The sequence below is a fragment of the Pezoporus wallicus genome, unplaced genomic scaffold, assembly GCF_028554395.1.
Source record: "Pezoporus wallicus isolate ANWC-B61680 ecotype Strahan unplaced genomic scaffold, APGP_CSIRO_Pwel_v1 contig_6484, whole genome shotgun sequence".
Lineage (NCBI taxonomy): Eukaryota > Metazoa > Chordata > Aves > Psittaciformes > Psittacidae > Pezoporus > Pezoporus wallicus.
This window is the reverse complement of record NW_026638903.1, coordinates 1,907,870-1,922,623: the sequence shown is the minus strand read 5'-3', so window position 1 is coordinate 1,922,623 and position 14,754 is coordinate 1,907,870. Positions and strand designations below refer to the sequence as shown.

At 41.0% G+C, this 14,754-nt stretch overlaps 2 protein-coding genes across 2 annotated transcripts in view; both read right to left on the bottom strand.

Moving 5' to 3' along the window:
• The window catches only part of CFAP44 (cilia and flagella associated protein 44), a 48,985-nt gene extending 34,579 nt beyond the window's left edge, over positions 1-14,406 (bottom strand). The window contains exons 1-11 of the mRNA XM_057413078.1: positions 14,370-14,406; positions 12,212-12,304; positions 11,227-11,398; positions 8,049-8,211; positions 7,010-7,112; positions 6,482-6,698; positions 6,081-6,195; positions 5,371-5,535; positions 3,556-3,711; positions 1,753-1,800; positions 875-974 (exon numbers count right to left, since the gene is read on the bottom strand). Of these exons, the coding sequence (XP_057269061.1) occupies positions 875-974; positions 1,753-1,800; positions 3,556-3,711; positions 5,371-5,535; positions 6,081-6,195; positions 6,482-6,698; positions 7,010-7,112; positions 8,049-8,211; positions 11,227-11,398; positions 12,212-12,304; positions 14,370-14,385 (1,348 nt within the window). The 5' untranslated portion in view covers positions 14,386-14,406. The remainder of the gene's footprint in view (positions 1-874; positions 975-1,752; positions 1,801-3,555; positions 3,712-5,370; positions 5,536-6,080; positions 6,196-6,481; positions 6,699-7,009; positions 7,113-8,048; positions 8,212-11,226; positions 11,399-12,211; positions 12,305-14,369) is intronic.
• LOC130601185 (protein NYNRIN-like) overlaps positions 1-14,754 on the bottom strand; it is a 216,194-nt gene that overhangs the window by 81,426 nt on the left and 120,014 nt on the right. The window lies entirely within an intron of this gene.

Sequence of the window (14,754 nt, the reverse complement as noted above, 5' to 3'; positions counted from 1 at the left end):
ATACTACTACTTGGTATTGCTCAGGGAGGAATATATTTAAATGGATGAAAATGGGAGATTGTCCAAAGAAAGATTTCACCAGAGGTGAAATTAATAGATTCATACACACACACACTGGTCTGCATGAAATTCCATTCCAGCTGGCATATATCCTAAGTGTCATTCGCTCAACAGATAGTAGCTTGTCTTCAAGCTAGAAGAGCATGGACATTGCACAACACAGACAAATGAGGAGCTACTGCTGACAAGACTTAAGTTAAAGACCTTGTAGCATGTTCTGAGAAGTGTAAATAACATTGTTAATGTTGTGGCCGGTGATGGTTCTCTCAAAGCATGATAAAGTTACCTGTGAGATGGCTACTTTTCAATATTTGCATGTTAAATAAACATGTCTGTAACTATGTTAGCTGTTGCTGAGAGCACGATAGCTGTTGCATTTTCTAAGGAAGCCACAAATAGTATTCACAGACTTACACTATGGTACAGATGTATATAATTCCTTACAAAACAAAAATCCCAACACTTATCGATCCAGAGCCCTGAATACAAATGCTGTTATTCAAACCAAATGTCTCATCTTGTAAGCCATTCCCTCAGAACAAACAGAATTGACAAAGTTTCCCATTAAAAACTTCTCTTGTTCAAATGCCAGGCTTTTAAAATTAAGCAGTCTTAATGAATTACTTCAAAACATTAATGATTTGTGTTAACTAGAACTGATCCCAGGAATAATAATTTTCTGCCAAGTGACTTTTCAAGAACAAATACACAACTTCAATTCAAAACAGAATAGTTCCAAACCAAATATCATTGCTCTTCAAAAACAGAAATTACACTGCTATGAGAGGAAAGGAATAGTGTCCTTTTGACTTACGGTCAAGAGCAGTGGTGGCCAAAAGGTATGTGATGGGAGAGACACTCATGGCCTCAATCCTTCCAGAGTGAAAGGTAAACAGGCACTCTGGATCTTGGGTCTGCAGTGCACAAGAGAAGAACAGAAATTCTGTTACATTCTAGAGCTGGTATCACCAGCTATAGTATTAGCAAGTAAATGTGCAGCAAGCCTGGAGAATCTAGGCAGGTGCTGTTTGTGTGAACAAAATTTGGCATGAATAAGGTACCTATATGCAATTTTTGCAATTCTTGTTTGTTTTGTTTTGTTTTTTAATGAAATGTTCATAAGAAGATTATGAGAAAAATTAGTGTAGGAAGATTAAGTTAATTTAAAATGTCATCATTTTATATGCAAAAATAAAGGGGAATGCCTTTCATTAAGAGGTTTCAGGCTTGGAATTAGTATTTTTAACACAGAATTGTTGCTCTGAACACAAAAAAAAAAAAATGCTCTAAAGCCTAGGAATTATGCTATGTGGGAAATAATTTCATCATTCAAAGAATTCTAGGTTTTGTTATGCAATTTTGATATTCGTTTTTACAGTATGCTTCATAAATCTTTTATGTATCATGAAATTCTTGGAATACGATTTTACCTGTTGCCACAGGCAAAGTTTCAGGAATCAAAACTCAATTTTATTTTTCTTTTATAATCCTGCACAATCATTATCATAAATAACATTATGAAAATACATTTTTAAGGGGAAAAGAAAAAAAAAAAAATCTGTTTGAACACTAACATTTTTAACTGTGCAGCTTCATAAAACACAAACTTCCCTGCAGATGTATAATTAAAGAACTTACTGCAAAGGAAGTGAAGAAATCAAAAGAAAGAAAAAAACAAACTGCCAAGCTTACCGTATTTGAAAAAGTCAAATCCAGCTTCCAGATTGCTCCATTGGTATCCTGAAGAAGAAAAAATATAACATGTAACTTGGATATTTTCAAACTCAATTTGGAAATAAAAACGCCCACAGCAACTCCTTAAAAAGTCCTTAATGATTATCATTGTGAAATTGAAATGACTAAATGTGATGACATTGGTCCTATTCATCAGTCCAGGATAACAGAACTTGGACAATACCTTTTGACAGTATCATAGAATCATAGAACAGTTTGGGATGGAAGGGACCTTCAAAGGTTATCTAGTCCAAACACCTGCAATGAGCAAGGACATTCTCAACTAGAGCAGATTGGCCAGAACCACATCCAGCCTGGCCTTGAATGTCTCCAGGGGTAGTGCACCCACCACCTCTCTGGGCAGCCTATACCAGTATTTCATAGACCTCACTGTAAAGAATTTTTTCCTCACCTCCAGTCTGAATCTCCTCTCTTTTAGTTTAAAACCATTACCCCTTGTCCCACCATAACAGGCCCTGCTAAAAAATCTCTCCCCATCGTTCTTATAGGCCCCTTTTAATAACTGAAAGGCCACAACAAGGTCTCTCCAGAGCCTTCTCTTCTCCAGGCTGAGCAACCCCAGCTGTCTCAGCCTTTCCTCATAGGAGAGGTGCTCCAGCCCCCTGATCATTTTTGTGGCCCTCCTATTCTTATGTAGTTCTGCCTCTGAAAGCCAGTCTCACTTGTTACTATACACTAAAAATATAGCACAGCATAGCATAGTTCAGTTAAAAGGGACCTACAATGATCACTTATTCCAACTCCCTGACCACTTCAGGGCTGACCAAAAGCTAAAGCATTTTTTTTTAAGGCATTGTCCAAATGCCTCTAAACACTGACAGGCATGGGTCATAAACCACCTCTCTAGGAAGCCTGTTCAAGCATTTGAAAGAAGAAAAAAAATATATATATGAAAATATAGATGATATAAATACAGATGAAGAATTTTTTATATACATATACATACACCTATATCTCCAGAAGAAGACCGAATTCTACCAAAGAGAAACATACTGATTTGTAATAGACTTCTACTCTTACTTAACATCGCTTCCTTCATTCTATGAATCTCCACAGAGCTGTATGTGTTGGGAAAGGGCAAAGCCTTTATGATAAAACAATGATATAAAATAGTAGAAAAGATTATGTTTGAGAAATTTATAAATCAATAGTGGGGTTTTGTATATTGGGGTTTTGTATATTAGAAAATGTTGTAACTTTGCAATTTTGTATCACGGCTGTTCTGTAACCAGTGTTGCAATGGTAGTCTTAGCAGCAAAAACCTATGTGTATGGGTGGATTTAGAAAGGCATGCACTGGAGACTATACCCAAGTGGAACCTATGCATAAGGTAGCCAGAAGAGCATACCAGAAGCTGATAAGAAAATGCTAGCGTCCACACAAGGGTTGGGATATATCCAAGTAAGGAAAAGGTCCTGAGGAAGACTTCTTACTTCATCTGAGGAAGACTCCTTACTTCACCGGCACGACCACCAGACGACCACTAGAGGGGGCTGCGCAAGCGTAGAAGAGGCTGATGTCGTAACACTCCTGATGTGGCAATCCTTAATGCATATGCATTAGCTAATGCTGTAATCCGTGTTAAACGTGTATAAATTGCGAACGCAATGTGACGAGGTTGGAACCAGATTTAGGTGCATACCCCTGGTTTCCCAGTGCTGCAATAAAGCACCTCATATAACCATTCTGGTGGTTATGTGTTTGTTCCCACGCTAACATATGTACTTAAATGTATCTTACCTGAGCATACCAAAAGGCCTGTCCAGAGTCACGAATTTTTGACATGAAGCTCAGGCTGACATCCTTGCCAACATGAAGTTCATTCATAGGCTCCACCTCCAGTAACCCTGTTTCATCCACAGAATCAGCAGCATCTATTGTCTCAAAGTTCCAAAGCTTCATGGCATTGGAAATATAAGAAACCATGAAACAAATGGGGTTTTAAGTCCACGTTATGTTTTCATACAAAATTAATACAAAAATTCAAAATTATAAGAAACCAGGGGAGTATGGATTCTACAGGTAGAGTATAAAACCTGCCATATCTGCCTCACTGCTTTGAAAGTAACCTAGAACAGTGATAACCATCAACTGCTATAATACATTTGGGTGCAATGCAAAGTATATGTGAAAGTTCTCTGTCCAACTCTGAAAGAACAGTGGATTAAATTCAGCCTTGGCACTAGCAGAGCTATACATGGCAGCCTTAGAAATAAAGAGAACAAATGGTATCTGCCTGCCCTCAGCACTGCTCATACTGAAGCAGCACAGAAGGAAGAATGGAAAATCTAACACATTCATATTCTGCTCTGTGGGATAAGGACAAGACATCAGTTGGCAACCTTATAACTAAGGGAATTTTCCTAATGGAATGAATGTCAATTATAAAACACAACAACAAAAACTCCAGGGTGTTTGAAACCCTCCACTGTCTGTAACAGTCCGCTTCCCATTCATTTTCTAAGTTTTTTCACACATCAGCAGAAGACACATCATGTCTTCCCTTAGAGAGGAAGCAAACAAGACTGCAAAATCCTTGACAATTGACAGGTGAGAGCAGACTCTGGTAGCATGGATAAGGAAAACTTTTTGACCTGAATTTACAGAATTATATTTTAAGTTCAGGATGAGATCACCTCCCATATGAAGACAGGCGGCGAAAGTTGGGGCTGTTCAGCCTGGAGAAGGCTGCATGGAGACCTCACAGGAGCCTTCCAGTATCTGAAGGGGGGCTATAAGGATGCTGAGGAGGGACTCTTCTTTAGGGACTGTAGTGATAGGACAAGGGTTAACGGGTTAAAACTTAAACCAGGGAAATTTAGATTGGATATAAGGAAGAAGTTCTTTAGTGTAAGGGTGGTGAGGCACTGGAATGGGTTGCCCAGAGAAGCTATGAATGCTCCATCCCTGGCAGTGCTCAAGGCTGGGCTGGACAGAGCCCTGGGTGACATGGTTTAGTGTGAGGTGTCCCTGCCCATGGCAAGGGGGTTGGAACTAGATGATCTTGGGGTCCTTTTGAACCCTAAATATTCTATGATTCTATGTTTTTTCTTTTAATTGTTCCTCTATTTCAGTATATATACATCTCTGAGATGTTAGTTAATTTCTATGTCATTTTAATATTAATAATCTAGCTTTCAAATATGTCAAAAATTAATTTCAAATATTGCTGTAGTTTATCCTTTGAAATAATACCAAATGTGTTAATAAGCCTGAAAGTTATAAAGATTAACCAAAACTACACATAAAAAAGATGTTAGAATGCTGGAAAAAACAAAGCTGTTAGAGAATCACTGAAAATTATTTTGATTTACTAGAGTAAAAGGTGACTTATTTACTACTATTAAACAGAGAATGTTGCATGAATACTCTCTATTCAAACATATACACTGTGGTGATGTGATCTTACTCTGTTCTACAAATCTATTCTCAGAAAGAAACTACACAGCAAAATTGTCTCCACAAATAAGCCTGGGTAAAGGAAACATGTAACATTTGCCTGCTGACCACACATTTGCACACTCAAAGGCATGAAAGAAAAGATGAAAAACTCACCCGAATGAAGCCATCTTTTCCAACAGTGAAAAGTTCTCCTTCCTCCAGAATTAACTGGCTGACAGGGCCACTGTGACAGGGCTTTCGTTCATGTCGACAGAGCTCTACTTTAATGAGGCCCCCTTCCCAAAGCAGCAAGTTGCCCCACTCAGTCCCTGAGATAACCTTCAATACAAACGAAGATAAGCACATGAGCACCTGCACTTAACCATGCAGAAATATTGGCAAAAATCTGGTTAACATTTGTAGCTTCCTTCTATGAAAGCATTAAATTGATAGCAGTGTACAGATATTTGCAAGAGAAGGCGTAAAGGATGAGAAGATTCAACTTTTTACCAATGCGAAATAATTTACATGGACTGAAATGCATGTAAATGTATTTAACATCCATTGATGTTAAATGCATGTAAAGATTCAGGCTAATAGTTTTTGTATTTCTTTACTAATGTTTTCACTACCCCATTAGAGGACCCTCAGCTCTAAACCAGAGATCTTTTGTCTGGACATTGCAATACTAACCATACTTTTCAATTATTACAAAGCAAGCCAGGATTTTGGTAAATGAATGTTAGTATTAGCTTATCAGAGCAGTGCATTGAGAGTGTAACTCAGGTCATTTTGAAGCAAGTAGTAACTCTGCAACTTACTCAGTAGACCTTATATCAAACCCTGAGAGGAAACTTAAATCAATTGAACTTTTTCTTATTTACCTTCCCATCAGGCAGCTCCACATAACCTATAATGTCAGACACTGCTGTTTTTCCAAACTTGCCCAAAGCTCCTTGTAGCTTGAGACCAGTGAATGTGAGAGCCATCTTCCAGAACCTGAGTATAGAAAAAACATCCCTCTCTGACACAAGATCTCCTAAACACACTCTCAGACATTGTAATAATCTTACCAGGGATGATGCCTCTAAGTAAGGGCTGCTTATTTATTATTCTTTTTACAGGGGACCTTAGCATTTTCTTTTGAAAATGAGATCAAGCTTTGTAACTTGAATGTAACTACTCCTCATTAGTCTGCGTTTGCTAATGATACATTCTTATTAATCGTCTTGTACCTGTTATGACTTCAGAGGTGATATGTATTAATCCTAATCAGTAAACCTACCTGATGTGTCCTACTCCACATGTAGTCAGTTGTTCTTCGTTATCAGCAGAAAATGTGACCTTGTAAACATCCTGTGAAAAAGCTTTTGACCTCAACACAATCTTTTCTTGTTTCCAGTCCCAAATAGTCAGCATGTAGTCAGGGCTGCTCCCAACACTGGCCAGCAAAGTGCCATCATGTTTGAAATCACCAAAAACATAGGCTTCCTCTGTTCCGTCTGAAGAAACACGCAAGCCCCAGTACGCACACACAGAAAAGAGGAAAAAACCAATAGGAAAATCTACTTAGAAGATCAAGTTTCACTGCAATTATTTTGCCCTAGGTAATAGCTTTCAGTTGGCTATTTCCAGTAAATAAGTTTCATCCCATGCAATAGTGAAAAAGCTTAAAAACAGTGTTTTCTATTTTGCTGTGAAGGACCAAAGGTTGTATTTCCTTCCAAACTTATAGTGACTTACTACTCCATCTGCTGGGATCGACAAACAGCAGCCCATTTGTGTAAAATAAAAATAGAACTTTTTACACTACCTCGCAGTATTCTGTAGGGCCTCAGTGAAGGATAATCGTAGATGATGAGGTTTGGCTTCCTTCCTTTTTCTCCTACTGCAAAGTACTGCTTAGTAGGGTGTGCCTTAAAAAAGCAAAAGTCCCATTGCACACTGTAATGACACCTTTGTCTCTATCCTGCTAATTATTGAGTAATTGTATTTACTTATTCATTAGTCAAAAGATATTGCCATAAATACGAGGTTGCATTTTTCTGTGTGTTTATTCTGAACTTCCCATCTATTGCTCAATATCAGAATGAAGCCACTATGCACATAAAATGGTAAAACCACTATGCACACAATGTATTGCATTTATAATGCAGAGCCATGACAAACTGTGAAATAACTGGCTTTATTAAGCATTCTTTTATTATTCCTACCTCACTCAACCATTAGCTGATCTTTCCATAAAAGCCTTTGCAACAGCAGCCATCTACTTCACCAGACAGCTGCAGAAGAGCCATCCTGAATGACACTGTTAGATGTACTGTAATTCCCCAGAAAAGGCTGCTTACAATGGAGCACAACAGTGTGAGGCTGGTATTGTGCAAGCCTTACTGATGTGGAATAAAACTGAGAGATGTCAGAGTCATTCATAGTGCAAGGTGCTTCAAATACAGAGATACCATTTGAGAGTCCAAGCTTTTGGTAAGAGTTTACTAGAGTGAAACAAGATACTTTTTCTCTTCATTTGTCTAGGAACTAGAGTCTCTAAATTTTAATTGCAAGCAAAGCTCTATACTAGTATCAGCTGTGAATAGGACAGCTGAAGAGCTAAGAAAAAAAGTCTTTTAAGGTACCTGAGTTTGGGACTGAGGTATATAGATTATTCATCCTCTGCCAATTATATTGAAGGGATGAGTAGCCCACATTGCATGGTCCACACATTCCTTTAATCAATATTATACTTTCTTATATATATGCACATGCAGCTGCAGAAATCTCCCATTAAGCAACCAAGTGAGTATTTTGTTTCTAGAAAGTGATTAGCATCCTAGAACAAGAAACAAAAGCAATACCGTAATAAAGCCAATTCCACCACCCCCACTGCTGTGGACATAATGATGAGATTTAGTTTTCAGGTCCAGGAGTACCACATAGTTTCCTGCTATATACAGCAGTGTTTGGCTATCCATCATCACCAGGTTTGCCCTTCTGGTGCAGTCATATCCAAAAGAATGTCTGGGAACAGCTCAATAAGGAAAAGATTTGACACTGGCTTTCTAGAAAAGTTTACTAAGCAAATAGAAATCCTTAAACCAAAACTGAAACAGGAATACTGAAACCAGTGACTAAGAGCCTCATGGTAGGAGATAGTTTTGTTCAGTATACAGCAAAGGTAAAATGTATCAAGCATCTATAACTGAGGAAAAATCACAAGTGAACACCTAAAGTTCGTATTGCATCCTATCATCTCCACTACAAGGCACACTGCTTGTCTCTGCTGGATCCTTTGAGGCTGCAAGAAATTCATATTCTATCAGTGCTCTCTTTTACAAAATGTAAGAGATGTGCATCAGAGTACTAGGAACTGTTCTACGGGCAAGAGATCAAAACAAGGATGACTGGAAAAAGGGAAATATAACCCCCATTTTCAAGAAGAGGAAAATGGATGACCCGGGGAATTACAGACCAGTCAGTCTCACCTCTGTGCCTGGCAAAATCTTGGAGCAGATTCTCCTGGAAGGCATGCTAAGGCACATGAAAAACAACAAGGTGCTTGGTGACAGCCAGCATGGCTTCACTAAGGGGAAATCCTGCCTGACCTATTTGGTGGCCTTCTATGATGGGGCTACAGAACTGATGGACAGGGGTAGAGCAGTTGATGTCATCTACCTGGACTTGTGCAAAGCGTTCAACACTGTCCTGCACGACATCCTTGTCTCTCTAAATTGGAGAGACATCAATTTGATGGATGGACCACTCGGTGGATAAAGAACTGGCTGGATGGCTGCATGCAAAGAGTTGTGGTCAATGGTTCAATGTCCTGCTGGAGACTAGTGTCCCTCAGGGATCAGTGTTGGAACCGGTCTTGTTCAACACCTTTGTCAGTGACATGGACAGTGGGATTGAGTGCACCTTCAACAAGTTTGCTGATGACACCAAGCTGTGTGGTTCGGTTGATATGCTGGAGGGAAGGGATGCCATCCAGAGGGAACTTGACACACTTGTGAGGTGGGCTGATGCCAACCTTATGAAGTTTAACCATGACAAGTGCAAGGTCCTACACCTGGGTTGGAGCAATCCCAGGCACAGCTACAGGTTGGGCAGAGAAGAGATTCAGAGCAGCTCTGTGGAGAAGGACTTGGGGGTGTTGGTTGATGAGGAAACAAACATAAGCCAGCAGTGTGCGCTCGCAGCCCAGAAAGCCAACCATATCCTGGGCTGCATCAAAAGGCACATGACCAGCAGGTCGAAGGAGGTGATCCTGTGCCTTTACTCTGCTCTTGTGAGACCTCACCTGGAGTATTGTGTGCAGTTCTGGTGTCCTCAACATAAAAAGGACATGGAAGTGTTGGAACAAGTCCAGAGAAGGGCCACGAGGATGATCAGGGGACTGGAGCACCTCCCGTATGAAGACAGGCTGAGGAAGTTGGGGCTGTTCAGCCTGGAGAAGAGAAGGCTGCATGGAGACCTCATAGCAGCCTTCCAGTATCTGAAGGGGGCCTATAGGGATGCTGGAGAGGGACTCTTCATTAGAGACTGTAGTGATAGGACAAGGGCTAACGGGTTAAAACTTAAATGGGGGAAGTTTAGGTTGGATATAAGAAGGAAATTCTTTCCTGTTAGGGTGGTGAGGCACTGGAATGGGTTGCCCAGGGAGGTTGTGAATGCGCCATCCCTGGCAGTGTTCAAGGCCAGGTTGGACGAGGCCTTGGGTGATATGATTTAGCATAAGGTGTCCCTGCCCATGGCAGGGGGGTTGGAACTAGATGATCTTAAGGTCCTTTCCAACCCTAACGGTTCTACAATTCTATGATTCTATGATTCTATGATCCTGCCCCTCTACTCTGCTCTTGTGAGATGTCAGTTGGAGTATTGTGTACAGTTCTGGTGTCCTCAACATCAAAAGGACATGGAACTGATGGAACGAGTCCAGAGGAGGGCCATGAGGATGATCAGGGAACTGGAGCACCTCCCGTATGAAGATAGGCTGAGAAAGTTGGGGCTGTTCAGCCTGGAGAAGGCTGCATGGAGACCTCATAGCAGCCTTCCAGTATCCGAAGGGGTGGCTATAAGTATGCTGGGGAGGGACTCTACATTAGGGACTATAGTGGCAGGACAAGGGGTAATGGGTTAAAACTTAAACAGGGGAAGTTTAGATTGGATATAAGGAAGAAGTTCTTTACTGTGAGGGTGGTGAGGCACTGGAATGGGTTGCTCAAAGAAGCTGTGAATGCTCCATCCCTGGTGGTGTTCATGTCCAGGTTGGACAGAGCCTTGGGTGACATGGTTTAGTGTGAGGTGTCCCTGCCCATGGCAGGGGGTTGGAACTAGATGATCTTAAGGTCCTTTCCAACCCTAACTATTCTATGATTCTATGATTCTAAGTGTTCAAGCTCAATTGTTATATGTTTACAGGCAGATGTAGAGAAGGGAAAATTCAGTCTTCAACAGCAACTTGACTGTCTGTAGAGGAAACTACCAGCACATATGAAAGTCGCATATCGTATCCTACTTGACCATACCTAGCAAAGGACTTATAGCTCTTAATTGACGGGCATCTCTTCCTCTGTTCTACCACTTTAGATCTCCTGAGCACCAGGCTACAAATCTACCTGGTTTCTTCCCCGCTTCTCCCTTAGCAGTACTGTGAGGAATTACAAAGTACACAGCTGCTCTTTTCCTGCCCTTGTCTCAGCTTCTCAAGCGTGGCTACACAAAAAGGGTGAACTTTGCAGGTGATATTCTTACATTAGTCTTCTGCCTGGTCACATTAACTTGCCCATGATCTATTTCTACAAGAGTACTTATGACAGTAAGCATTATGTCCAGTAATAAATGCTTATGAGGTCAAGACAACATTTAAGATTAAATTCACCCAGAACCATAACTGGTCATGTTCTCATCTGTATCTTAAACAAAGGTGTCCCACTACTGCCACATAGGCCACTCCGAATTAGACAATTACAATTTTAAGAACACATATTAAATAACCTTAGCTTTAAATCTGCACAGCCAGAACAGAAAGGATACTTAAGAGTAAGAAGGTTAATGGGTATCCCAGAGTTTTCCGTGACAAATGGCCGTGAACATATATCTTCATAATTATAGAAGAAAGCTTCTGAGATTTTCTTTTCTCCCTGGTCAGGCTTTTTTTGTGCCTCCAAGAGTTCTTCACTATTATCTTGCTCTTCGAATTCACCTCCTGCACCTCAGAAGTGGGAACATAACAGAAATTTATATTCAACGCAATTTTAGACTCCTTGCTGATATTTGCACCTAATTGCAAAAAGGAAGGATTCACACACTCCTTGCCTCCTTCAACAGAGTAATAAGCACTCCATAGCTCAAAATAAGGAAAATATCTTAGTAACAACTTGTCTTGGAGCAGTCTGTAATAAGTTCTCCCCCAGTCTTTTAAAAATATTACTGTGTATATTTGAAAATGAAGAAACCAAATAAAGTTTAAAGTGTCTATTTTTTAGCAGCTAATTAATACATACCCTTATTCAAAACAATGAATAAAAATTATAGAAAAATGCACATAAAACAGACCACAAGAAGACACCATTGTCCTCAAAAAGGCATATTGATAATGTGTGACCTAGTGTAGTTCATCACTGGACTGCAAGGCAGAATACAGTCAACTTGACTTCCAACTAGTCACAAGCACTTGTTAAAGGCACTTTTCAGTCTGATGCCTCAGATGAAATGCCCTTTACTTATTTCATAAGCTTTTCACCTTGTCTTGATATTTTGGTTTTTTTTTTTTTTTTTTTTTTTTGGTTTTTTTTTTGGCTCCTAGGCATTCTATGAAAAATAACGAAAGGGGTCATGAAAAAGAGCAAAAGTACATGAGGTAAGCCAACTAAAAGAGAGCAGAGAAACTCAATTACTGTACTTTGAGGCACTGGTCTGAGAGGCTGTTCATAACAATAACAGTGAAAAAATGAAAACTAGAAAGTACTGGGGGTTTTAAGTTTGTGCCATCATCTCTTCAGTGGAAAGCAGTACTCACCAACGCTCCCATGGTCTGATTCTACTTGCTCCACAACTTCCTCTTCTTCCTCTGCAGTTCGGGATTCCTCTGGAAGACTTGTTTTGTTTTCTTCTGCAAAGGACAAGTGGGATCACTCTCTTAGGTATGAATTCTTTTGACTAATTTGCTCATCCATGCTAAGCAGTAATTTTAAAAAGTCCTTTTTGTCCAACAAGGGACTTCCTGCTGTTTAGCATTAAGCATAGGGAGAATTTGCTTTCACAAAAACCCCGTAATTTAAAACAGGGGAAGGAAAGAAACACTTCCTATAAGAGGAAAAAAAGTATAATGGGAAGATCAAAAAAAATGCTGAAAAGAATGTGTCAATATAAGCATCAAAAAATCCTTCCAGAGTTCCAAAGGAGACTCACAGTGTCACTTATTCTTTACTTCAGGAGAAATTGTCTTATGTGTTACTCCTCTGCTTGTCTTTATTTCACATGAAGGAGCTCAGTTCACCCCATGACTTTGTTTTGCTTTCTTGCTTCCAATTCTGACTCAGCACCATACTATGAGCCTTATGAGCTAGTCTATGCTATCTTTCTGGCCTGAGGTTAGTGCTGCCCTAAAAAAACAACTGCAAGTTTTAGCTATCATGAGGGGTATCTGCCATGAGGAATTACATACTAATCATCTGTTCCAGGCTGTGTCATCTTCTTCTAGTTTAATTTGGATTAACTTTGGATTTCTTCCCATCTGCCAAGTTCTGCTTTTTAACTCATCTTCAGATGCAGTCCACAGACACAGTCCCTTCAGATACAACAGGTTTTACCTGAGCCTTCCTTTTCTTTATGAAAAACAGCATGCCATTGAATAACTCTCTCAGCATTGTTTTTAGCCTTCAGATGACAGAGAGTATCAGCAATTTACTGGGCTGCAGATGACAGCAACATGTTTAAGCAGCGGAGTTTTGCAAAACTTACTTGCATTCAAAAAAAAAAAAAAAATCTTTCAGTGCTTCTAGACACAGCAAAATATCCAAGTGTAAATTGAGCACAGCTATCCAGTACTGCCTGTGTATTGTTATCAGTCAGCATTACAACAATAAAAGTAGTAATCATAAAAGTCAGTCTTAGGCAATCAATCCCAAGCAAGAATATTTTTGTACTAAAGAATATTACTGTCTCTCTTACAACAGCTACAAGACTTGAGCGCAAGGAGAATAACAGAAGACATTAATTCTCACAGCAGTTAAGTATATAAAATATTTACTAGGCAGGGACAGAGACAGGAAAGATAAAGCTACAAAGCAGGATCTAGACATATAATCTTTATTGCAGCTCCATTGTCTCTTTTTTTCACCTAATCAGAGAACAGGCATGAACAGAAGAGCCCTGCTTAGAACCTGAATCTAATTTCCAACCTTACAACTAAAGCAGTCCTCTGTGTGATCAAGATGTCCTAGCTCTGCCTCATGCAAGCAAAAGTTTCAAGTCTCTGAAAGTCTGCCTTGTGAGTAAGGGTTACTAAGTTTTTATTGAGCAGAAACTAAAACAGGTGACATCAGCACAGTTACTTATTAACTTACAGTGTAAAGGAAAATCATAAAAACGAACAGGAGAACACTGCCACAGTATCAGCAGTATTAGAATCAACTGTCTCACACATGGTAAAGCAGAACCAAGTCCCACATTTCAAATGAAGTACAGGGTGGTCTATCTCAGCTGCAGATAACATTCATTCCTGTTTCACTTTTCTGAAGCTGAGCAGTATTCTTTTATTCTCTACATGAGCTTAAAGGCTTTTCTTTCCTAAAAGCCTCTGTGTAGGAAGACTGGTCCCACATAAACTCCACCACACAAGCCTGATAGCACTGGCCTCACACAGGGTTGCAGGCCCTTCCTCTTCCAAGGCCACCTTCCAGCTGGACACCAGGAAAAGGCCACAGGGAGGCAGAAGCCCCCCCGTGACAATGGGGGACATCAAAGGGCAAACGGGAAACCCCTGGAGCTCCGCAGAGAGAACAGGGGAGGGAGCCTCTGAGGGGCCATGGAGAGGGTGCCACAGAGGAGAGTAGGGAGCAGATGCCCCGGCTGAGGGGGACAGGTCCATGGGCCTGCAGGCACCCCGAGGGCCGAAGCGAAGCCGCGTGGGACCGGAACGGGCCCGGGCGCTGACCCTCCCCAGCACTCCGTACCTGGGGCCGCCTCCATCGCGGCGCTACCGGTTTCTAGGCAACCGGCCCCGCGGCGCCCAGGCAGGCAGCTCGGCGGGGCTGGCGCGGAGGGGTGCGCGCATGCGTAGGTCCGTGGGTCCGGCAGACGGTGGTCGGCGCCGGTTACCCCAGCGGGGCTGAGGGGGCAGCCGCGGTTACGACTCCGTCGCGCAGTGGGGGGGTGGTCAGTTTGCTTGTTTGTGGTTTTTAAGTAACAGCTCTTTTGGGCACCGTTGCGCTCATTTCAAAACTCAGCTGGAAAATGAGACGAATTCCCTGAACTTACTGCCCACACGACGGGCAAGTGCTCCCGCGCTCCGGTCGGTTACGGCGGTATTTCCCAGGCGGCAGAGCTCGGTGTCCGTAT